Source organism: Phascolarctos cinereus, unplaced genomic scaffold (assembly GCF_003287225.1).
Source record: "Phascolarctos cinereus isolate Bilbo 61053 unplaced genomic scaffold, phaCin_HiC Scaffold_3;HRSCAF=262, whole genome shotgun sequence".
NCBI lineage: Eukaryota > Metazoa > Chordata > Mammalia > Diprotodontia > Phascolarctidae > Phascolarctos > Phascolarctos cinereus.
The window spans coordinates 163,978,837-164,005,731 of NW_027555736.1; the positions used below are offsets into that span (position 1 = coordinate 163,978,837).

Genomic DNA, 26,895 nt, shown 5'->3' on the forward strand with positions numbered 1-26,895 from the left:
AACCATCAGAAAGAGGAAACAAAACTCAACAGAAGAGAAAAAAATAGCAATTCAACTTTCGTAGTTCTTTCTTTGGATGTGGATAGCATTTTCCATCATGAGGCCTCTGGAGATATCTTAAATCCTTGTAATGCTGGGAAGGGTTAAGTTTATCAATATTAGTCATCACACAACGTGGCTGTTATTGTGTACAACATTCTCTTGGTTCTGCTCATTTCACTGAGCATCAGACCATAGAAGTCTTTCCAGGTTTTTCTGAAGTCAGCCTGTTCATCATTTCTTATAGCACATTCATATACCACAACTTGCTCAGCCATTCCCCAATTGATGGGCATCCTCTCAATTTCCAATTCTTTGCCACCCCAAAAAGAGCTGCCATGAATATTTTTGTACATGTAGGTCCTTTCCCCATTTGTATGATCTCTTTGGGATATAGCCCTAGAAGTGCTATTGCTGGGTCAAAGGGTATGCACATTTTTGTAGCCCTTTGGGCATAGTTCCAAATTGTTCTCCAAAATGGTTAAATCATTTCACAACTCCACCAACAATGCATTAGTGTTCCAATTTTCCCACCTCTTCTCCAACATTTATCATTTTCCTGTTTTGTCATGTTGATAGGTGTGATGTGGTACCTCAGAGTTGTTTTGATTTGCATTTCTCTAATCAATAATAATTTAGAGCATTTTTTCATATGAGTGTAGATGGCTTTAATTTCTTCATCTGAGATCTGTCTGTTCATATCCTTTGACCATTTATCAATTGGGGAATGGCTTGTATTCTTATAAATTTGTCTTATTTCTCTATATATTTTAGAAATGAGGCCCTTATCAGAGAGACTGGTTGTAAAAATTCTTTCCCAGTTTTCTACCTTCCTTCTAAATTTTAGATGCATTGGTTTTGTTTGTGCAAAAACTTTTCAATTTAATGTAATCAAAATTATCCATTTTGCTTTTCGTAATGTTCTCTATCTCTTGTTTGGTCATGAATTCTTGTGTTCTCCATAGATCTGATAGGTAAACTATTCCTTTGAGCAAAATTAATTTAATCCTATTTTTACTCAATAATACTTCAACAACTTGAAAATAGCTATTACTTTTCTTCTCCAGAGTAACCATCCACAGTTCGATTGGTTCTTATATGGCAGTAAGTCTTTTCCTCATCTTCACCCTACTCTGGATTGTTGTTTGTCCTTTTCAAAGAGGAGCAATGATGTCATAGAGTGATGTCTTGACTCTGGATACACTGAAGCTTATCAATGTCCTTGCCAAAATGTAGTGCCCAGATTTTTAAAAGTACAATGCTTTAGAAATAGTCTTATCAGGGAATGGGACAGGAAGACCATTGCTTCTCTAGTCCTAAACATGATGCTTCTCTTAATCCAGTTTAAGATCTTGGTAGCTTTTTTGGTTGTTAGTCAATAAACATTCATTAAGGATCTGCTATGTTCGAGGCACTGGGGCTGCTGACTCCTGTTTTAAAATTCCGTGGTCTTTTTCAGATGAACTGTTATCTTTCTATACCTCCCACATTGTGTACTTATAGAGTAATTTTAGTGTGTTAGTAAGCTAGTTGAAGACAAGGCCATGTTCTTCTCTCTTCTGACACTGCTACCATTCTGGTGCAGGCCCTGATCTGCTCATTCTTAGACGACTGCACTAGCGTGCTGGGTGGTCTCTCTACTCTACGTCTTCTTCCACTCAGCTATCAAAGTAATATTCCTAAAGTGCTAATCTGACCATGTCATTACCCTTATTCAATAAACTCCAATGGCTCCTTATGACCTTCATGATCAAATATAAAATCCTCTGGCATTCGAAGCCCATCCAGTGAAGTTGGCCCCTTGATGTTACTAGCCCGAGATACTCCATCTCCTGACTCTGGGTGTTTTCACTTACTTTCTCTCATGCTTGGAATTCTCTCCCTCCTCCTCTCTGCCTCCTGGCTTCCCCAGCTTCCTTCAAGTCCCAGCTAAAACCCCACCTTCCACAAGTAACCTTTCCCAGTTCCCCTTATTTATTGCTAGTGCCTTCCCTCCATTAGTTACCTTCAATTTGTCCTGTAGGTGTCTTGTTTGTACACAGTTGTTTTCATATTGTCTTCTCCATTAGAATGTGGGCTGCTTTAACCTTTCTTTGTACCCCAGTGCTAAACACAGTCATTCAGCCAATACACATTCATTAAGCATCTACTCTGGCACATAGCACACACTTAATAAATGTTTATTTATACAAACTCTTTTTTTTTTTTTGGTATCCCTGGAATCTAGCCTAGTATAGCGATAGGCACTTAGTAAATGCTTGTTGATTGATTGCTGATTTTTTTTTGAACCTACAGCTAAGATAATTATCCTCATTGCTTCATCTTATTAGATTGGGCCCAGCATTCTAGCATGTTTGAAACCTTTTAAAGTGGTGGCTTAGCCATCTGAAGTGAATTTGCCATTTGTACCTCAATGAATAAAAATGTTAAACTGCACAAGGTCAAGGAAAAGCTCCCTCTCCCCTCCTCCCCCCATTCTCCACCCCCCACTCTTCCACCCAACCTGGTTGTTAAAGGAAGTACTTTGTAAACCCTAATAGAAGTTGTTGGTAGATAGACAAGGAAAACATAGATTACTATGTATGAGTCTTCCATGGTTCTTTTCTCAAAATTCTTTTTTTCCCCCCCTACGTTTACAGGCTGATTTGCTCCTCTTGTCAAGCAGTGAACCACATGGTCTCTGTTATATTGAAACTGCTGAACTTGATGGGTGAGTTAATATTAAAATGAGAACAGATTTGCCATGAAATTTGTTAAAATGTAATGACTATGTAACACATCTTATGTTTGACCTTATCCCTTCATGAAACTTTTTTCCATATAAATGTTAAATCTGCAAATTCTAAAACTTAAGTTTAAAGGAAATCTTCAATGTCAATGCCATCTTTTAAAATATTTTGCAAATTTCTTTGCATTTTCTCTAACTCTATTTCTGTTAGGAAATTCTATGTCTGGGCATGCTTGAATTGATCTCCTTAGTCTAAGATTCTCCATTGTAATTACTAAATTACCTTCCCTCATTCCAAATAGAGTTTTTCAGGAATGAGAGGAATTCTGGAGGGGACAGAGAAGGATTTGAATTAATTTCTATTCTGTCACTTATTTCAGCAAAACTTTGGGCGTCATTGTCCTTTAGAGAGAACTTCACAAATTAATGTCACTAAGAATTATGAGTATTAGGATCCAGATTTCTTGATAATTATAGCCTCCTCTCTCTCCCCATAGTCCCTGCCACCATTTAAAAGTGAAAATATCAGGGAAAGAAGAGGACTATGATTCCTATAAATACATAGTAATGTCCTAAAAAAGACAGTTCTTTTTTTCAGTGATATTATTCACACATGGTTAATTGGTATAAAATTATTATTTAACTTTGTTGCTACACGTGGTATGTATCTGTCTATCAATCTATATAGACAGCTGCAACGTCCTACTGGATTTGGGAAGCGTCTTTATATATTGTAATGTATTATATCAAGCTTTAATTATATGCAGTTATTCTGTTTCAGAGAGCATAATTTGTGCTATAGGATATCCAAATCCATTCAATGCTAAGGTATCTTTTTTTTTTTAATGATTACTTTAAATGTAATAGCTCTTGGCAAACACAAATATTTAAATACACACAAACAAAAAAGATTATATGTGAAATTGCAAACTTCCTTTACTTATACTGTGTTCATGCCTCAGACACTTCCTAGTTGTGTGACCCTGGGAAAAGTCACTTAATCAATGTCTACCTCAATTTCTTCATCTGTAAAATGGGGATAATAATAGCACCTAGTTCCTAAGGTTATTGAAAGGCTCAAAAGAGGTAATATTTATAAAGCATCTTGTAAACTTTTAAACACTAAATACTAGCTATTATTATTATTATTATTTTTGTTACTATTATTTAAAAGATGTAAATTAACTTTACTAATGTAATGATAAAATCATCCTATTTGTTCCCATGTCCCTTTCAAACTTTATTTTCCTCTTTTCTGCATATTTTCCTATGTACTGCAATTGTTATTTATATAGTTTCACTTAGTGTATATATATTTTTTGGTTTCTTTCTTCACTCTGCATAAATTCATATGGGTCTTTCCATATTTGTATTCATCATGTTTTTTTTTTCTTATGGTGAAATAATATGCAATTACATTTATGTAATGTTCATTTATTCACAAATTATGGGACCCATGCACTATTTCCAATTTTTTGCTATTAAGAATAATGATTCTAGGAGATTCTAAGAATATTTTTGTCTGAAAAGATCTGATCCAATGTCAACAACATTATTAGGTATAAGCCCAATAGCAAGATCACTGGATCAAAGGGTATGGACAGTTTTGCCTGTCTTACAGAATCAATATTCCTTTTAAAAAGATTTTTACTAACCCCATCATCAGTAATATAATAGTATGCTTGTTTTTACTAGACCTACCACTAATAAATTTAATTTTTATCTATTTATGCAAACTTGATGAGTGTAAGGTATCATTTCACTGGTTTGACTTATATTCTTCTTATTGGAGAATTTGAACTTTTCATGTTGCATAGATAATTTTCATTTCTTCTTTTGAGCATTGACTATTATATTCTTTGTGATCAAAAATCCACTAGAATCTTTTAACCTACAAGGAAATGATTTTATCTGTGGGGTAATCAATCCCAGTCTTATAAATGTGTCAATTATTTATAGATTCTGTAGGTCAGACTTTTTATTTGAAAGGTTCATCACTAAGAGGGACATCCTCATTTTCTTTCTTTTTTATTATGCAAACATTGCTTTTTTGGGGGTAAAAATCTCTTTTTTAATGCTATTGAATTAATCTATTTTGTCTCAGCATTTCCATCAATTTCTTGAATAACGAAACATTTATGTCTTCCATAATTGCAACAGAGATAACATTTCATGGTTTTGTACCTATTTCACAGGGTTGTTGAGAGGATGAAGTGATATATTTATAAAAAGCACTTAGCATCATTCATGGCATATATTGTTGTTGTCCGTTGTTTTTGTTGTGTCTGACTCTGTGACTTCATCTGTTGTTTTCTTGGCAAAGATACTGGAATGGCTTACCATTTCCTTCTCTAGCTCATCTTACAGATGAGAAAACTGGGGCAAACAGGGTTGAGTGACTTGCCCAGGGTCACACAGATGGTGAGGCTAGATTTGAACTCATGAAGATGAGTCTTCCTGACTCCAGGCCTGGCACTCTATCCACTATGCTACCTAGTTGCTCCTCTGCATGTTACAAGATGAACTTATTAAGATGTGATTATAATATGATGAGACATTTTAAAATACCAGAACTTACATAGCTAAGTGCTTGCTGTCTTTCAGAGAAGTTGTCTTTGGTGGGGGATGTAGCAGAAGTATATATTTATTGTCGCAGTGCTGCCACACTCAAATGGCACTTACTCTCTACACTAGTATACAATTGCAATTTAATGATCTTTTATGGGGAAGAGGGTTGGACTAGATAACCTCCAAGTTGATGGTGTGGCGTAGTGGAAAAACATTGGATTGGAGTCAGAGAATCTGGTTTTGAATCCCAGCTTAGTTACTTAATTTTTTTTATTGATTTTGTTAGATATTTCTCAATTAAATTAAAAATTTTAACATTAATAAAATTTTGAGGTTTAAATTTTCTCCCTCTCTTCTGTCCCTCTCCTACCCCTTAACAAGGCAAGCAATATGATATTGATTATATATGTGAAGTCATGAAAAACATATTTCCATGTTAGCCATGTTGCAAAAGAAAACACACAGAAAAATAAGAAAATGAAGAATGTGAAAAAAGTATGCTTCAATATGCAAAGTTCATCATTTCTCTTTTTGGAAGTAGATAACATTTTTCATTATGGGTCCTTTGTAATTACCTTGAATCATTGTCTTAGATCATCATCTCTATCAGAGAAGTCAAGTCTTTTACAGTTGATCATTGTTACAATGTTGCTATTACTGTGTACAATGTCCTCCTGGTTCTATTTACTTCACCTTGCATCAGTTCCTATAAGACTTCCCAGGTTTTTCTGAAACTATCCTGCTGATCATTTCTTATTGGCTTAGTTACTTTTGTTGTCTGTGTGCAAGGAACTTATCCTGTCTATTCATTTTCTTCATCTGTAAAATGACAGATTTGAGCTTGATAATATCTAAGGTTCACTCTAACTCTAAATCTTATGATCCATCTAACTAAACTTCTGTTGATTATTTCCAACTTATCTGTACATAGCTTGTTTTAACCTGTTTTTTGCATGTTGTCTCCCTCCTTAGATAGTCATCTCCTTAAGGGCAGGGGATTCTTTTTATTCCCAGCTCTTACTACAGAGCCTGACACATAGGTACTTAATAAATATTTTTTGATTGATTCTCTATGATTCCAGTTTCATACTTAATCCCATACTGTCTTGTGGTATCTTTTTAATTGGTATTAAACTCAGCAGATATATTTTTTCTCTATCTATATTGTAAACTCCTTGAGGGAGATGTGATACTCTCAGTGATAGATTTTTTTTTTGACATCGAGACCAAGAAGGTATTCTACCTAAATTAATCTATTTATTCAGTACCGTATCAATCACACTATCAAAAAATCACTTTACAGAGTTAGAAAAAATAATAACAAAATTGATCTGGAAGGACAAAAGCTCAAAGATATCAAGAGAATCAATGAAAAAAAAATGTGAAAGAAGGTGATCTAGGTGTACCAGATCTCAAACTGTATTATAAAGTGGTAATTATTAAAACAATCTGGTACTGGCTAAAATATAGATTGGTGGATCAATGGAATAGATTAGTTATAAATTACGTTACAGTAAATAACAATAGTAATCTAATACATGATAAATCCAAAGATCCAAGCTTTTAGAACAAAAACTCATTATCTGACAAAAACTGTTAGGAAAACTGGAAAATAGAATGGCAGAAACTAGGTATAGACCAATATCTCATACTGTATATACCAAGATAAGGTCAAAATGGGTATATGATTTACACATAAAGGATGATACCATAAGCAAATTAAGAGAGCTTGGAATAATTTATCTGTCAGATATATGGATAAGGGAAGAATTTAGGACCAAAGAAGATGTAAAGAACATTACAAAAAAGTAAAATAGATAATTTTAATTATATAAAATTTAAAAAAATTTTATACAAACAAAACCAGTGGAACCAAAATTATAAGGAAAGCGGAACACTAGGGAAAAATTTTGCAACAAGCATCTCTGATAAAGGCCTCATTTCTCAAATTTATGGAGAACTGAGTCAAATTTGTAAAAATACATTCCCCAATTAAAAAATGGTCAAAAGATATGAACAGGCAGTTTTTGGATGAAGAAATTAAAAGCTATCTATAGTCATATGAAAAAAATGCTCTAAATCACTGTTGATCAGAGAAATGCAAATTAAAACAACTCCAAGGTACCACCTCACTCCTATCAGAGTGGCTAATATGACAAAAAATGAAAATGTTGGATGTTGGAGGGGATGTCGGAAAACTGGGACACTAATGCACCATTGGTGGAGTTGTGAACTGATCCAACTATTCTGGAGAGCAATATGGAACTGTGCCCAAAGGGCTATAAAACTGTGCATAAACTTTGATCCAACAGTACCACTACTAGGTCTGTATCCCAAAGACATCCAAAAAAAGGGGAAAAGGACCTATTTGTACCAAAATATTTATAGCAACTCTTTTTGTGGTGGCTAAGAATTGGAAATTAAAGGGATGCCCATCAATTGGGGAATAGCTGAACAAGCTGTGGTGTATGATTGTAATGGTGTACTATTATGCTGTGGGAAATGACAAGCAGGATGATTTCAGAAAAACTTGGAAAGACTTACATGAACTGATACATAGTGAAATGAACAGAACTAGGAGAACATTGTACACAATAACAGCAATATTGTTTGATGAAGAATTGTAAATGACTTAGCTATTAGCAATATAATGATCCAAGACAATCCCAAAGGACTGATGAAGCATACTGTCCACCTACATAGAAAGAACTGATATTGATTGAATACAGACTGAAGCATGCTATTTTTTGCTTTCTTTCTTTCATTTTTTTCTTTTATTTGAGTGATCTTGTACAAAACAGCTAATATGGAAATGTTTTACATAATTGTATATGTATAGCCTGTATCTGATTGCTCAGTGTCTCAGAGAGGGGGTAGAGGGGAGAGAGGGAGGGATACAATTTGGAACTCAAAACCTGAAATAAATATGTTAAAAATTGGAAAAAAGAGATCAAGAAGATAGTTCTGATGCTTTTTGATGTTTATGTCCTTCTCAAGAAGTTGCATAAATCAATTCATTTTTTAAAACTACTGTCAAATTTTGCAAATTTTCTAATTTCCAAATGTATAGTGGACATTTAAATCCATCTCATCCAGGCAAGATCATGTGATGTTACACAAATAGCTTCCCAGTCTTATTTATGAGCTCTTCAGAGACTGGATGTAGACATCAGCTGTTGGACTGCTCCCTGTAAAAATTTAGATTATTGATTTTTAGGAGGAGGCAAACTGAAATACACTTTGCATTTTCCAAATTATCTAAAACAGTGATAGGAATGGGGATAGTGGACAGAAATCCAGTGCTAGCTAGACATGCTGCTCTAGTCCTGCCTCTGATGTATACTGGCTGTGAGACCCTGGGCAAGTCACTTAATCCTTCATGTCCCAAGAAATTTTCTAAGACTATAAATTAAAGAAGCAATTTGTTTCTTTTGAAGAAGCCATTGCCATCTACATTGGTAAGGGAGTTCTCTGCCTGTAAAACACAGTTCCTTCCCTCCACTGTTACACATGCAGTAGGTATTTAGTACATGAATGAATGTGCCAAATGTTCTACTAAACAGAGAGCCTGATGTTTTAGTAAGTGGAGAATAAGGGTTATTAAATACGTCTGTTGGAGATATCCTCCAGGAAATGTGCTCAAGTTAGGGCAGAGGAGATTTCGTTTAGACCTAGGAGAGAGCTTTCTGATGGCAAGGATCATTAAACACAATATGCTGGCAAAACTGTGGAATCTTCATCCCTGAAGATCTCAGGAATGGAGTAGAAAGCCATCTGTAGAGTATATGTGTGGTCCTGTTTGGATGGAGGAGAACAATTTAGATGACCTTTGAAGTCCAGTCAAGCTCTGAGATTCCAGAATTACATGATTCTTGTGTTGCTTTGCCAAGAAAAATAAACCTGTGTTCCTTTTCTCTGTTTAAATTTAAGCTACTGTGAAATTAGCCATGATCATGTCTTGAAAGGACAACTACTACATGGATATCTGACTCTTTAGTGTGATGTTGGCCTCATTTGGCTAGCAGCGGTGCTACCATTCCTATTGTATTTTGTAACTCATGCGTGATGTCTGAATAGGTCCGAATGAAACCATATTTATTTTGTCCTCTGTTCTTTCAAAGAGCAAAACAGATTACTGTGTTGTTATACAGATGTGCAGTTTATGGGATGCCAGCTTTTAGGAACATTGGAAGCCCCTCCCACTTTTCTGAAACAGTGTGGAAGTGGTAATGACATTCAAAGGGAGTTCCTTGAGTTGACGTGTTGGGTATTTCATGGGCTGTACCCACTTGATTAGTTTATGTAAGATGCTGTTGACTGTTCCATATAAAAATTCATGTCATTAATTTTCCAGGGAGACCAACCTAAAAGTCCGCCATGCATTACCAGTTACTTCAGAACTTGGAGCAGATATTAGTAGGCTTGCAGAATTTGATGGTAAGTAGTTAAAATAAAAAAATGATATGAAACCAAGGACATAAAAGCCTGTGCTCATTAGAGACTGAGCTCTCTTTTCATTCTTGAATTACAACGTCTGCTCACGATACTATTAGGTCAATTTGACAAAATCAATTCAGCAAACATTTTTCAGACATTTATTCTATGTAAAATACCATACTAGGTGCCAAGAATATGAAGATGAAATAATACACAGTTTCTGCTCTCAAAGCTGGTGAAGGGTTATGACAGTCTTTAAGTAGCTATTAAATGTCCATTTATTCCTTTCCTTCCTTCCTACAAGTCTTTCCCTATCTATGACCTGTAATATTCTTCACTTGCCAGATCCTAATATCAGTGGGATCCTATCAATATTTGTGGAGAATAGAGACACAAGCTTCACTATATTCTATGGTGTCTACATTGGTCCATTCATTCAACAGAATATCTCTAAAGCTCAAGTACTAGGTTGTAAAGTCTTTAAGAGCAGGAATCACATCTCATTGGCCTCCCTCAATTCATAACTCATAGATGATGCTCTGCTTGGTCTCATAGCTTGGCTTTTAGGATTAATAGAAAATAGGTTACAATTGCAAAAATCACAGGTAATCTCCTGCTCGTGTTTGCCATAAAGGGCTAGTGCAAGGTACTGGTTTTCTTAGGTAGCATCATAGTAGAGGGCAGTGTCCAGTGTTTCTCTCCTGATCTGGGGAAGACAAAACCTATCCTCATTCCTAAGCGAACAGTAGAGGAGGACTCCTTTCCTTAGTGGTGAGGAAGGTATAAGTCCCATTTATCTTAATCAATATGATAATGGATAGACCACTGGGCTTGCAATGAGGAAGACTCATCTTCATGAGTTCAAATTTGGCTTCAGACACTTAATAGCCATGTGACCCTGGGCAAGTCACTTAATCTTGTTTACCTCAGTTCCTCATCTGTAGGATGAGCTGGAGAAGGAAATGGCAAACCACTCCAGTGTCTTTGCCAAGAAAATCCCAAATGGGGTCGCGACTAAATTGATTCAACAGCAACTACAACAAAAACACTCATATATACCTTGGTTTGCTTTGGTTAGTAAGTTTGATTTGTAAGTATTAGTAAGTGACTTGAAGATTTATTTATTTCTTTTGGTCGATATTAAACTAAACTTTGGACAAGGGCGTCACAATGATCTCATGGGTTAAGCGTACACAATCCTCTTTTGGTGTTTCTCAAATGCACAAGTGAGAGCTTTGTTGTTTATGCTTTGTTTTTGTTTCAAACCTCTGTCTGGAGCCAGTTAATGTATTAATCCCTGCTTCAGAAGTATAGTATACCACCGATATTTATTGTAAAAAAATATTGGACCCTTCCATATTCAGAATTGTCTCCATGATTTAAATCAGAGGAATAGTCTAGAAAATATGAATGGCCCAAGTAATATTTGTGATTAGATGAAAACAAATGATGCTTTTTCTACTAAGGAATACCTTAAAATGTTAGTAGGAATCCAATAAAATCAATTGTACATGTAAATTAAATGAATGTTTTAAAAAGTACTTCATATTTTGGCTTCCGGGAGCCAAGATGGCGGAGTGAAAAGGTAGTCGCTCTCACTCTCCCCTATCAACCTCTGCAAACCCAGAAAATATCAGCCCAGGGAACAAAAAAACCCTGGAACACCTGAACTAGAAGAAAGACAAGGAGCAGCAGTGCAGTAGCCCAGCAAACAGATCTCTCAGTGCCTCAGCAAAAACAAGGGGCCCCAGGCGGATAAGTACCCTGAGGCATTCATCTGAAAGGAGGTGAAGAAAACAACCTAAAGGCTTCCTAAAGCCCTAGTCTTGCTGATTCCAACCCAACACCAGGTGAGCTGTAGGAAGGCTCCAATTGTGAAGAAATCCTGAAGCCCAGGTGGTAGAGCAGGCAAACACCAACACCTGGACCTCCGAGTGCCTCAGTGAGGGTGGGGAACCGGTGGAAACCAGCTCAGAAAACCACCAGGAGCCTCGGCACTCCACTGCAAAGGAATCTCCCGGTGCATTAGCAGAAACGAGGGAGACAACACTGCAGGGGGCCCCAGGCAGATAAACATCCTGCAGCACCCATCTAAAAGGAGCTGAAGAAAGCTAAAGGAAAGGAAAAGCAGGCAACCTAGAATTGCCTGAAAGTTCCAGCCTTGCTGATTCCAGCCCAACACAAGGTAAGCTGCCAGAAACCTACAGCCTCCAATTCCCAGCATAAGAGGCCCCAGAACGCAAAGCCAGTGACCAAGACCTAGGCTCCCAACACAAGAAGCTTGGGTCAGTACCCTCTGTTCCCCAGCAGGAGAGCTCAATCTCTTTAAAGGCCAGGGAATAAAGAAACACCATGAGTAAAAAGAAACGTACCATAGATTCATATTATGAGAAGAGTGAAGATCAAGACAGAAATTCTGAAGAGGACAACATTGTCAACAAACCCACATCTGCAACAAAAAGGGAATATGAACTGGTCTGAAGCCCAAAAAGCCTTCTTAGAAGAGCTCAAGAAGGATTTTAATAGTCAAATGAGAGAGGTAAAGAGTCCTTCAAAAATACAATTGGCCAGTTGGAAAAAAAATACACTGAAGAAAACAAGTCCCTAAAAAACACAATTGGCCAGTTGAAGAAGGAAGTACAAAATCTAACAGAAGAGTATGCTGAAGGAAACAAGTCCCTAAAAAACACAATTGGCCAGTTGAAGAAGGAAGTACAGAAACTAACAGAAGAAAACAATCTGTTAAAAACTAGAATTGGACAAATGGAAACTAATGTCTCTATGAGAGAGCAAGAATCAGTCAAACAGAAACAAAAAAATGAAAAAATCGATGAAAATGTAGAATACCTCATCAGTAAAACAACCGACCTGGAAAATTGACTCAGGAGAGGCAATTTAAAAATTATTGGACTACCTGAAAATCATGATGAAAAAAAGAGCCTGGACAGTATCTTTCAGGAAATCATAAAGGAAAACTGCCCAGAAGTCCTAGAACCAGAAGGGAAAATAACCATAGAAAGAATCCACCGATCACCACCTGAAAGAGATCCCAAATTGACAATGCCAAGAAATATAATAGCAAAAAATACTTCATATTTTTATGGAATTCTTATAGAAAGCTTGACATGTTTCAGCATATGACCTGACAGTACAAGTTACAGAATTCTAGTCTCATTTTGATAAGTAATATATATTTTTAAAAATTTATTTCATTTTTAATTTATGGAATAAAACAAGCATTTCCATAACATAGTACCATAAAAAAGATGATTGCACATAAAAGTACAAATCTGCTAAGCACAACTTGCTATTCCTTTCAAATATATAACAAAATTATCACGTACATTTCTTTTTTCCCCTTTTTTTCCTTCCCTTCCCCCCCACCAGAGATGGCTCCTGTTAGAGACAAATATTGTTTTAAGAAAGTCATCCTTTTCCACTTCAGTTTCCCCATCTATAAGTCCATAAGGGAAAGAAGTTCAGACATTTAATAGCCGTGTGACCCTGGATAAGTCACTTTACCTTGTTTGACACAGTTCCTCATCTGTAAGATGAGCTGGAGAAGGAAATGGCAAACCACTCCAGTGTCTTTGCCAAGAAAATCCCAAATGGGGTCATGACTGAACTGATTCAACAGCAGCAACAACAAAAACACTTGTATACCTTGGTTATTTCTGGTACTTAATGTCCAGTACTTAAAATTATCACAAAGTCACAGTCATTCAGGGGCAGTGAGGTTGCATAGTGGATAGGGCTCAGAACCTGGAGGCAGGAAGACTCTTCTTCATGAGTTCAAATCTGGCCTTGGACACTTACTAGCTGTGTAACCCTGGGCAAATGACTAAACCCTGTTTGCCTCAGTTTCCCCATCTGTAAAATGAGCTGGAGAGAGAAATGGCAAACCACTCCAGTATTTTTGCCAAGAAAACCCCAAATGGAGTCAGGAAGAGTTGGACATGACTGAAATGCCACGCCAACAGCAACAAAACAAAGTCATTCATTTTAAAGTAGGAAAGAATTCGGAAATATAATTTAATTAATAATAATAATAAAATTATCATCATGTCCCAGCTCTATATCTGTGTTCCTGTATTGTCATAATAATGATAATAATAATGCTAACCTGTATTTATAACTCTTTAAGGTTTATCAATTAATTATTTCATAATAATCTTGTGAGGTAGGTAGAGTCAGTATCTTTACTGACTTATTTAGTAGATTAGGAAACTGAGGTTCCAAGAAATAAAGTCACTTGCTAAAGGTCACAGTGACCAGCTGGAGGGAGATAGACTATGCACTTGTTTCACTGGTATTGGAATTCCTGGATGTAAGGACCCCTAGCAATTCGGTCCGTCCATTCTCTGTAACTTAGAGTCTTAGAGAGTTGTCTGGGGGCACTGAGAGGTTAAGTCACTTGTCCAGGGTCACAGCCAGTACGTGCGTGAGAGGCCAGACTTGAACTCAGATGTTCACTATCCGCTATGACTCACTGAGTTGCTGTAAAAAACAAAAGTAGTATTTTTATACTTCATAAAAGTGATTGGTTTTGCATGTGTGCTCCTCTGGACTAATAGTGATTACTCATTTATTGCTTTCACTCAAATGTATTTACCATAGTCTGAGTGGTTCCCCAAAGCATTAGTATAAAGTCGATTTCCCATCTAAAGGCAGCAGCCTCATTTTAATCTTTTATATCAAAGTGGGAATGCTTTTGAGATATTACATAATGTAAAAATTCACATAAGTTCAATTCAGTCAGGCATTAAGACTGACTAAAAGACACCTTGCTAAATGCTGGGGCTAGGAAGACAGAAACTGAGCACTCTCAACTGTCAAAGAACTTACATTCTCTGAGTGGGGAGAAGATGGATATGAAATGGACAGTAGATAAGTCAACAAGACAATTTAAGGAGGAGGAAAACATTAACAACTGGGGAAATCAGAGAAGACTTTCTATAGGAGGTGGCCCTGGAGATAAGTCTTAGAGGAAAAAAGTCAGCAAGCATCTATTAAGTGCCTACTGGTGTCAGGTACTGTGCTAAGTACTGGTGGACTCTGAGATGTACAGATGAGGAGGGAATGCCTTCCACGCATGGGGGAGGGGGCACAGTTTGTGCCAATACATGAAGGTACAGTTGCCACATTGAGTTCAGAAAATAGCCAGCAGTCCAGTTTGGCTGGAATGTAGAGTATACAAAAGGGGATCATGTAGCAGGGTGGCCTGGAGTTCAGCAGAGAGATTTTAGAGATGATAATCAAACTCATTGGAATTGATAAGATCACCAAAGAGACAGTATGGAGAGAAGGGACAATGCCCCAGGACAGAATCTTGGGGGACATTTATACCTAGGGGGTGGGAAATGATTGATGAATGAGCAAAAGAGCACGAAATAGAGTGATTGGAATTTCTTGGAAGAGAAAAAAGAAGACAATAATGTCACAGAAGCCGAGGGAGAAGAGATAATCCAGGAGGAGGGGTGGTCAGAGTACTGAAAGCTGAATAGAGTTCAAGAAGGATGAGGAATGAGAAAAGTTGTTAGGTTCCACAGTTAAGAGATCAATGGTAACCTTGCAGAAATGGGTTTCAGTAGAGTGAGGGAGTTAGAAGCCAGACTGTAAGCAGTTGAGAAGAAAGCAGAAGGTGAGGAAGTAAAGACAGCAGCAATTGAAGTTTGACAGTGAAAGGAAGGACCAATATTGCATGAGTGCTCACTGAAATGGCTGAACCAACTGAAGCTCATGAAGGATGAGGGAGATCGTTCGTACACTGCAGGGTGAGAATTGGTAGACGATCGAGCAACAAGTGCTTATGAAGCTCCTGCTATGTTCCAGGTGCTGTGCTAGGTAGTGGGGATACAAAACAAACATAGATGGGTGGTTAGAGAGAGGGAGGCACTGAGTGTTGGGGTAAAGTTCTAGGAGAGGTGGCAAGAGATGAGATTAAGTGCACATGTGGAGGGGTTGGCCTTGACAAATGGGCCAGGCTATGGAAGAGACTGGAACAAAGGAGAAGATAGTAGAGAAGTAGAGGGGTTTTGTGATGTGGAATAAATAAAGTAAGAGTCAAGAGTTAAGGCTGTAAGCTTTGATGAGAAAAGATGTTAGTAACATCAGTTGCAAGAAGTATCGTAGATAGCCAATCAGGGAAGAATGAAGTGATTTCTCTGTGAGCCCAGTTGAAATAAAATGAGATGAATTTGTAGGGGCCCCTGTATTCTGTGCTTTCAGCCTATCCTATGCCAAAGTCATTCTTTTATTCTGAAATCCTAAATTTCCCTGAATTTTCAAATAGGTGATAGTCAAAATGAGCTTTTAGCCTTTCTGAAATGTCACTTTGGGTTTCTGAGAAAGTGTCTAAAAAATGAACAGATGAATCATGGTTAAATGAATTAGATATGGTATACAAATTAAATTTCATTTGTTAATTGCTGTATTTACAAAGCAAGGGAAAATGGGGTTGACATAAAATATGGTGTGGATTTTTAAAAACAGTTGGGATTTTAAATGTACCTGTTAGTAAGACTCTTCTTTTTAAAAATTTTAGCTGGCATTTACTGCTGGAATTGTAAGAGATACTCTCTCCTTTTAAAATTTTATGCTAGTATAAAATATTAGGATTATTGGAGATATTTATCCCATGGAAATATGCTGCTATTATACGCTTTCTCCAGGTCTTGTGAACTGAAGGTGTCTTAGCTTTGGCAATAGTGTGTCTGGGCAGATTGTACTCAGAGACTCCAAATTTCATAAGTAGTTTTTGGGGACCAACGATATAAACTTAATTAAGCAAAAAATGAAAAAATATATAGCTTACTTTGGAATTTCAGGGACCTGTGGTTTCATAATTATGACTACTCCATCCGTGTACAAAATGAAAAACCTTCTGATGACTTAGCTGGTCTTTGTGATTTGTTGCAGAAGAAAGAAATCATTCACCCGCAGCCAGCCAGTGAGCCTATCAAAACTTTGCAGGACTAGTAATACACAGAAAACAGATATATAGTCTATGAGTAGGTCTTGACAGGAAAACCTTCCAGGTTGTTAGGACCTCCTGGAAGCCATCTAGATGGTGGAGTGGATAGTGCCAAGCTTGGAGTCAGGAAGACCCATCTTCCTGCATTCAAATCTGGTCTCAGAAACTAGCTGTGTGACCCTGGGCAAGTCACTTAACCCTGTTTACCTCAGTTTTCTCATCTGTAAAATGAAGTAGAGAAGGAAATGGCAGATCACTCCAGTATCTCTGCCAAGAAAACTCCAAATGGGGGCATGACCAGTCAGACCTTATTGAAATGACTGTGCCCCACTAACATAACCTCTAAAACACAAAAGTCAGTGCAGTGTGGTGCAATGGAAAGACCCTAGAACTTGGTGTCCTAGGACCTGAGTTCGAATCCTGACTCTTTCACTTACTATTTGTGTGTCCTTGGGCAAGTAACTTTGTTTCTCTGGGCCTCAGTTTCCTTCTCTATCAAAGGAGGAAGTTGGATTGAGTAACCTCTGAAGTCCTTCCCAGTGATAGATCCCATGACCTACAATGCCACCATGAAATATTGCAGGAGGACTTGACTATGGGATGCATTAGTCATATTGAGGACATTTTAACTCAAATACAAATGTGCAAATATATGTTTTAAATTAATTGTTTTTCAATTAACAAAAACATTTTTTCTCTCCCTTCCACCTCTCCCCGTATTGGAGAAACAATCGCTGGGTAAATCATTATTCATCAAGATGGGAGCTGGCTGGAACAGAGTTTCTTTTCTGATTCCTTTCTCTAGCTTTAGTAGCTTTTTACCAGTGAATCACACACACCAAAGTGAGGCAGAGAAAAGAGAAAAAACGCACACATATAGGAAAAATATTGGAGGATATATCTGGCAAGAAAAGTTGCTCTGGTCTATTTCCTCTTCCTCATACACAAGCTGCCACTTCCTCCCTTTGTGTTCCTGCATTGGCTTACATGCAAATAATAAAAGCACTTAACAAATGCCTTTTGACTGACTGACTGTCCAAAGGTACTTCTGGGGACGTAGGACAGGATAGTACAGTCACTTGTTTTGGGAAAAACAATGTGGTATAATGGGAAGAATGTTGAATTTAGAGTCAGGGCACCCAGATTCTCATCTTGGCTCTGCCATTCACCAATGCAAGCTGTGAAATCTCCCAGGGCCTCAGTTTTCTTACCTGTAGAAGAGGTTTGGGAGTTTAGACTAGATGGCCGTGGAGGTATCTTTCCGCTCTAAGGCTATAATCCTATGTAAATTAATAGGTAGTCATGAAAACCATGATAATCCATTCTACTCTTCTTGTTGGGATGCACTGAAACTCCTGGTTAAGCAGAAAAGGTGAGAGAGAAGATAGAGAAGATGAGCCCTCATGAATCTATCTGAAAGCCTCTCTTCTCTCCAAGTTGGTTTAAAAAAAAAAGAAGGTAAAGCCCATGACAAAAAGTCTCCTTTCCCAAAGAAGAGAAGATTGAGGCAAGGGCAAAACTTGCCTGCCTCTATTAATTTTAATTTTTTCAAGCTGCAAATATGAAGATCTTATTGGAACTCTTTACATTTTCATGGTAGGGATGCCAGTGAGGCAGTCAACAAGCAAAAATTAAGTGCCTACTATTTCAGTCAATAAAGATTTATTAAGTACTTACCATACTCTAAGCACTACGCTCTGGGGCTACTAAGAAAGTCAAAAGACAGCCCCTGCCCTGTAGGAGCTTATGGATTAGAGGATGTGTCAAAAGTATTCTTTGCTCTCTTTCTGTCTAAGTCTGGCCTTTCGAGCCTTCATTTTTTTTACTTAGAGGTTAGTTATTCAGTGATACAAATGATTACCATATAGTGGTTAGATATTTTCAAGGCCTGGAAGAACTTAATGTGGGAGGGAGAGAGGAACATCTCCTATGGGGGTAAATTTACACAATTCTGGTTTGGAAACTAGACTGATCTTGCAAAGTTTGGGTGAGCCTCCTTTCTTTGGATTCTGTTTTGATCCTAAGCAGTTTGGTTTGCAAATTGCTGGTTTATGAATTGTGTACCATGACTTACAAAGGTCTAGCCTGTGGTCAGCTAGGTAAGGCTGCTTCCTTCAAATAACAAAAACAGTAGGATCTTTAGAAAAGTAGTACCACTGCCTTCTTGAGGTCTTACTCATTCTTTCCCCTATTATCAAATAGTTAATTGGAATAATAGCTAGCATTTATAGAATGCTTTAAGGTTGATAGCAGCTAAGTGGCATACTGGATAGAGTGCCAGGCCTGGAGTCAGGAGAACCTGAGTTCAAATCCATCCTCAGACACTGACTAGCTGTGTGACCCTGGGCAAGTCACTTAACCCTATTTGCCTTAGTTTCATCATTTATAAAATGGCAAACCACTCCATTATCTTTGCCAAGAAAACTCTCAAAACAGAGTCATGGAGAGTTAGCCATGACTGAAATGATTCAACAACAGCAACTTAAGGTTGACAAAGCACTTTACGAATATTATTTAATATTATCCTCCCAACAATTAGGTGGTTGTGCTATAAGAAGGTGCTATTATTACCTTCATTTTGTAGATGAGTCAACTGTGGCTGAGTGAGATTAAGTGGCTTGCCTAGGGTCACATAGTCAATGAGGTCAGATTTGAACTCAGGTTTTCCTGACTCTAGGTCCAGCATTATCACTGAGCTACCTAATTGTCTTGGAGCTAATTGGAATTGATTTAATATTCATATATGTCAGTAAGAAAGATTGTCATGGCTTAAGTATGTCTTTCATGAACATTTTAATAAACAATGTCATTAGCCTTTATATTCTTCCCAGGACTGTCCTGATGTCTCATTCTCCCTTGTTCCATATTTGCCCCGACATGTAGCATTTCTATTCATTTCTCATCAGCCGTTGCCATCACTTCAGCTTGCCTTTGCTCTGCCCTGTGTGTTCTGTGTGCTGTGGCATATGATTATGCGTCCGTCTCTCCCATTGGAATGTAAACTCCTTGAGGGGAGGGATTACTTTTGCTTTGTCTTTGTATCCCCGGTGCCTGACCGGTAGTGGTGTTAAACACAGCCTTGTTGTTATTGTTCTCTTACCGTACTGCTCCTAAGTTCCTTTTCCATTTCTTCTCTTTACTTTTCCTTTTCCCTTCAGTTGATCATCTCACTATGTCTCCTGTTTTCCTCTTCGTTTCTTCAGTTTAGCCGGCACCTTCTTTGCAACTTCTAGTCTTTCGGAGTTGCCTAGAACAATGGAGTTAAACCAAAATAAGGGGGCTACTAAGTAGTATGTGAGGATCCTGGTGGACTCCATAGTGACTTAGAAAACTACGTATATTTATATATTTATTTTTTAGATTAATACATCAACACATAAAAGCTACATTGTAATCTGATTTGAGCTGCACTTGGCAGTGCTGTGGGTGGCCCACAGACCAGGTGTTTGATACCTCTGGCCTTGCCCAGGGCCATACAGAAAGTAGAGATCAGAGGCAGAATCTGAGCCCAAGTTTTCCTAGCTTTGAGGTCAGCTCTCTACAATGCCACTTTGGCTCATTCCAGGAGGGAAAAACCACTAAAATACCTCTCCTTTGATAATCATATGCCATTCTTCCTTCTTAAAGGAAGGGTAACATATCACTTGTTTACTTGTGTTTAGTGTAGTTGTTAAAAAATATTTGTCTTTTTCTTGACAAACTGAGATCTGCTTTTTGCAACTTGTGACAAGTTTACATATTTTATATGACTGTTAGTATTGAGTTTGGTACCAGCAAAAGGTTGAGTGCTCATTTCAGGAATCATCCTGCATTTTGTGATTTTTCTAAAGAATAAAGCATGTCCAGTGGAAACAGAGGCCTAAAATATGTTTCAGAGAAAGAAGAAAAAAACGGTGGCATCTTGTGATCTCTTTATTTGCCAATTACCTTCCTTCCTTTCCATGGAGATTAAGTTACAACCTAATCAAGGTAGTCTTTTTTTTTGTTTCCTCTTTCCTTCCTTCCTTCCTCTCTCTCTCTCTCTCTCTCTCTCTCTCTCTCTCTCTCTCTCTCTCTCTCTGTCTGTCTGTCTCTCTCTCGCTCTCTCTCCCCTTTCTTTCATGAAGTGGCTCAGGGTAACAGAGTACTGAGCTTGGAGTCAGGAAGACCAAAATTCAAATTCTGCCTCAAATACTTGCTAGTTATGTGACCCTGGGCGAGTCACTTAACTTTTCTCATCCTCCATTTCCTCAGCTGTAAAATGTGGGGAATAGGCTGTGTGTTCTGTAAGGTCCCTTCCAACATTAACTCTATGATGCTGTGGCACAGCTACATTAGGCATGGACAATTTGAAGGCATGGGAAGTCCACGTCACTCCAGAGTCCCACTACTGGTGCTGATACCATCAGGAAAGAGGAGAGGGGAGAGCAGAAGGGGTGGAAATAGGTAGGAGGAAAGAGAACTTGGAAGACTAGTGGGAGTCACTGTGTTTTCTGCAGGGAGGGAACAAACATCTGCTAGTGACACCTTGGGGACAGCAACATGGCTGGTAATTCTTGTATAAACATTTCAAGATGGGATAGTGTGATGGGCGGGGAAAGGGAGCCACGGGACAGCAAGAAAGAAATAGCTTCTGAGGTATATGCATAATCTACTAAGCCTTTGACTTGCCAACACTTCCTGGGCCTCTGTTTCCTCATCTGTAAAATTAGGGTATTGCATGAGATAGCATCTGAGGCCACTTTAATCTCTAAATCTGTGAACCCGGTTTTTATAGCTAAGAAAACTCAGTCACAAAGAGGAGATTTAACTGAGGCCATTAAGTAGTGATTAATAAAAATGGAACTTGGCCTTGAATCTTTTCACTGCAAATCCAGTGCTCTCACTACTGTGCCATGCTTCCCTAAGCATTTTCAATGACAAGGGAATAAGTCTTTATAGAGTGCTTACCAAATGCCCGGCACTATGTTGAATACCTTATCAATATTATCTCATTTGACCATCACAACAACCCTGGGAGGTAAGTACTTTATTATCCCCATTTTACTCAGTTGAGGAAACTGAGGTTAAATGACTTGTCCAGGGTCACTTAGCTGGTAAATGTCTGAGGCTGGATTTGAACTCTAGTCTCAGTGTTCTATACACTGCACCACCTAATTGCTTCAGTGGATTGTGAGGCAGGTGAACTGAGGTTTTCTTTCATCTCTATTCTTCTAGGAGGAAAATTAGTGTGAAGGAGGTAACTGACTACTTTCCTATTGCCTTCCTTACATATCATAGACTCTCAGAGTTGGATGAGGCAACAAAAGCCAGTTAGTTCTATGTGTGCCTGACCAAGAATCCCCTCTACAGCATTGCTGATAAATGTCCATTCAGCTTCTCCCCAAAGACATCTGGTGAAGAGGAAAAGATCCATTTCAGTTTTATTATTGCCAATTTTTAAAATTAAATTGCAAGTTCTTATCAAGCATCCACTAAGTGCAAAATGGAAATACATTGTTGTGGAGAGAGAGAGAGAGAGAGAGAGAGCTGGCCTCAGAGTCAGGAAGACCCAGGTTCAAGTGTGCCTCAGCTATCAGGAACTAGTCAGCCAGTCAGTCAGTCAACATGTAAAGCTCTGTGTGCTAGGCACTGTGCTTAGCACTGGGAGATACAAAGAAAGGTTAAAAAAAGCATTATCCTTGAGCTTACAGTCCAGTGAGGGAGAAAGCATGTAAATATGTCTATCTATACATATATATGTGTATATATATGTGTATATATATGTGTGTATGTTGGGAGAGGGAAGGAGGGAGGGAGAGGGAGAGAGAGAGAGAGAGAGAGAGAGAGAGAGAGAGAGAGAGAGAGACAGAGTCAGAAAGAGAGAGAGAGGAGAGACAGAGACAGAGGAGAGAGAGAGAGAGAGGAGAGACAGAAAGACAGAGAGAAGGAGAAGCAGAGACAGAGAGACAGATAGAAGGGAAGAGAGAGAAAGACATATATATATATATATATATATATATATATATAGAGAGAGAGAGAGAGAGAGAGAGAGAGAGAGAGACAGAGTCAGAAAGAGAGAGAGAGGAGAGACAGAGACAGAGGAGAGAGAGAGAGAGAGGAGAGACAGAAAGACAGAGAGAAGGAGAAGCAGAGACAGAGAGACAGATAGAAGGGAAAAGAGAGAAAGACATATATATATATATATATATATATATATATATATATATAGAGAGAGAGAGAGAGAGAGAGAGAGAGAGAGAGAGAGAGAATGTAAGAAGTGCAAAGAGGAAGTCGGAGGAAATAGCACTTGAATTGGGTCTTAGAGAAGTGGCACTTGTGTTGAGTTTTGAAGAAAAAGAGGGACTTCAATAGATAGAAAGGGAAGGGAACCCATTCTAGGTGCAAGGATGACAATTAATTAATTAGCCAATCTACAAACATTTATTAAACACTTTCTATGTTCCAGGTACTGTGCTAGTTACTGAAGGAATAAAGACAAAAATGAAACAGTCCTTGCCCTCAAGAAACTTACATTCTATTGGCAGAAACTCTGTGTGTGTGTGTGTGTGTATACACATACACACACATATACATATATATGTATACATATACATATACACACATATATAAATGCATATGAAAGATATATAAAAGGAAATTAATCTTTTTTTGAAGGGGTAACATTAAGAACTGGAAGGATGGGAGATATCAAGAAGGAATTTATATGGAAGAGAGAGAGTCAGAGAGACAGAAAGAGATGGAAGGCAATCTAAAAGGAGGAGGGAAGGCATTAGCAGGGATGAGGGGGACTGGAAAAGTCCTTTTTTAAGAGGTAGGCTTTGAGATGAAGGAAGTAGGAAAACCAAGAGATGGAGATGGGAAGGGGGGGGTGTTGTAGAGCATTCTGGGCATGAGAACCCGGAGGAAGGCACAGAGGCTGAAGATGTAGTGCCTTGTTCAAGAGACTGCAAGTGGACCAAGGCAGCTGAATTACAGAGGGTATAGATTGAAATAAGGTATAAAAAGATAATAAAAGTAGGAAGGGACCAGATCATGAAGAACTTTAAATACCAAACAGAGTTTACATTTGATCCTGAGTTAATAAGGCACCACTGGAGTTCATAGAACAGGGTCAGAAATGGTCAGACTCATATTATGAATTAGAAAAATGACTTTGGCAGCTGGGTGGAGGATGAGTTGGAGTGGGGAGGGATGTAAAGCAAGGGGACCAACTAGAAGGCTATGGCAGTAGTCTAGGTGAGAGGTGGTAAGGGCTTACATTATGTAGGCTATAGGAATTGAAAGAAAGGATCATTTATAAGAGACATTATAAAGGTAGAAAGGATAAGATTTGGTAAGAGGTTGGAGGTGAGGGAAAGAGGAGTCCAGGATGACACTGAAGTTGTGAGTCTGGGTGACTGGGCAGATAGTGGTGTCCTTGACAATGATAGACAACGGAGGAAGTTTGGGGGAAATAAAATGAGTTCTGTTTTGGACATGTCAGGTTTGAAATATCTATGGGACATTGAGTTTGAGATGTCCTAGAGAGAGTTGGAGATGCTTGACTGTAGCTCAGAGAAGAGCCTAGGGCTGGATATATAATCTATAAGTCACTTGTGTGACATGCTGATACATACTGGTTGCTTAACCTCTTAGTACCTCAGATAACTCTTTAAGACTATCAGTTACAGAACACTTACTCAGTTTGCCTGGGTGGAGGGAGTTCCTAACTTGGAGTCCTCCATGTGGGTAAAATTTCAGATTCATTTGAGACCCAATCCCTTATACTAGGTACTAAGACTGTAAAGATAGCTATGAACCAGACTCTAAGCCTGATTATAGTTCCTTAGAGGGTAAAGTAATGTACACAGTTAACTATAATACAAAGTAGAATGTAATTAGTATAAAGAGGATGTCCAGGGAATGCTTCATAGAGGATGTTGGAATTGGGTCTTGAAGGAAAGGAGGGACTTTAACAGATAAAAATGGAAGGGAGTGTATTCCAGAGATGAGGAAGACAATTAATTAACCAATCAATGAGAATTTATTGAGCACCTTCTATATTTCAGGTACTGTGCTAGTTGCTGGAGATGTAATGACAAAAATGAAACAGTCCTTGCCCTCAAGAAGCTTACGTTCTATTGATAGAGACTATATACCTATATGCATGTATATATGCATATATATTTATGTGTATGTATAAATATATACATAGATATGAGAGATGTATAAAATAAAAAGAAGTTAATCTTTTTTTTGAAAGGGTGGAACTAACAGCTAGGGGTAGGGGATCAAGAAAGAACCCATGTAGGAGGTAGCATTTGACTTAGGCTTCAAAGAAACTATAGGTCCCAAGAGGTGGAGATAAAGAAGAAAAGAAGTACGGAGAGTGGAAAGGTCAAGTTGAGAATGGTAATATGGAGTGGTACAGTTTGAATCCCCAGAAGCCATTTCAGAGCCTTGAACATAGAAGGACATAATAAATGTTTGTTGAATTGAATTGATGGATGAGAGATACTGGTGATGTAGAATAAAAAGATATGGCACTGGACTTACTGCAACACTGGACAAGTCACTTAACCTCCTTCATTCTCAGTCTCCTCATCTCTAGAATGAGGGCACTGGACTAGGTGGCTTCTGAGGGCCCTTCAGATGTTCTTCTGTGATCCTGAGATGTTAGGAGTCTGAAGGAGTGACAGGATGGTTTTACAGTTTCCTCTAGTAGATTTGTCTGGATAAGATTATAAGATTATGGTCAGAGGACAGTTATTTATATAGGGGTTATTTAGAACTGAAGATTAGCAGGGTGGGAACAATGGGAGGTCAATGGTGCAAGGGACTGAAGGGTATAGGAGAGAGCACTCTCGAAATAGTTGAGTCAAGACATATAGAGAAGAAAGTGAGATTGGACCTGGGCCAAATGGAAAAAGAGAGTGACCAAGAGACTGAAGGTCACATTGAGGGTGAAAAACAAGCCTGGTAAAAATAAAGGAGAGGGAGAGGAAGAAAGAGAGGAGATTATGGTTTGAGAGAGGAATTTCAGCATTGGGGATTTGCTAATGGAATATCTTTGAAAGATGGGGAGGTCTAAGGTGTGACCACCCTGGTTGCTGGCTAAAGTAGAACAGAGGTGAAGGTCACAGTAGTCAAAGGGTTCAAGAAACAGAAGGATAGAGAATTTGAAGGATAATCAAATGTGATGTTTTACTTGTCGACACATTTTCAATAAAGAAAAGGTAATATTCTTAGTCTGTATTGCTTTTTTGATCATCAAACTGCCCATTGTATTTCTCCATCCTTTTTCTTTAAACTCCGTCAGTGAAAGAGAGAAACCCAAGAGAGTGCTCTTCATCTCCTAAATATTTTTATATGGCTAGTTTTTTGATGTAATTTAAGATTTCCCTCTTTCCACTTTGTTTGGCTCTGGTAAGTTTGTGTGACTGCTGGCCAGCCCTCTCTAAGTTCAGTCTCACTCACATCTCTCATTGCTGCTAGGGGCAGTCACTTTTTTCCTCTAGTGGAGAAAGATCACACTTTACTTTGACATTGGAAGGAAAGGGGACAGGATAAGTGAGGAAATTGACAGGCTGGGGGAAGTGTTTTTTGTTTGATTTATGTAACTTTAATTTTACTTTTTAAAAATATTGGCTTTTTCTCCTTTTTCTTAGCCACTCATAAAAATATGCTTAGTCAAGCAAAACTAATTCTTGTATGGATGTGTTTAAAAATGTCTCTTTCTGCATCTTGAGTCCTTTGATCATCCACCTTTCTGTCGTGTGGTATGTAGCATGCTTTATCACCAGCCCTCTGGGATCATGGTTGGTCACTGTATTGGATAAAAGCATTGTTTTTCAAAACTGTTCTTTTTTTACAGTGATTTTCTCATAGTATAAATTGTTCTGGTTCTGCTCACTTCACTCAGTATCCATTAATACAAATGTTCCCAGGTTTCTTTGAAATTGTCCCTTTTGCCAGAGGAAGAGTATTAAAGTTTATGTTGGATGATTGTAATCTTCCCTGTAGAGTAAGAGGTGACCTACTTGTGTTGGAAGCTTGAGAAAAGAAGAGAAAATTTCTTCTCTTTATGCTTTAGTTCTCTGCCCCATTTTCTAATTTTCCTTTTAGCAGTCCTCAGAGAACTCTTGCCTTCCTTTCTCCCTTCCTTCCTTCCTTTTTTCCTTCCTTCCTT

At 38.1% G+C, this 26,895-nt stretch overlaps 1 protein-coding gene across 8 annotated transcripts in view; it reads left to right on the forward strand.

Annotated features, from left to right (window-relative positions):
- The window catches only part of ATP8B4 (ATPase phospholipid transporting 8B4 (putative)), a 336,040-nt gene that overhangs the window by 174,824 nt on the left and 134,321 nt on the right, over window positions 1–26,895 (forward strand). For all 8 annotated transcript variants that reach the window (XM_020978939.2, XM_020978874.2, XM_020978820.2 and 5 more), the window contains 2 exons: window positions 2,679–2,749; window positions 9,690–9,772. In XM_020978939.2, the coding sequence (XP_020834598.1) occupies window positions 2,679–2,749; window positions 9,690–9,772 (154 nt within the window). The remainder of the gene's footprint in view (window positions 1–2,678; window positions 2,750–9,689; window positions 9,773–26,895) is intronic.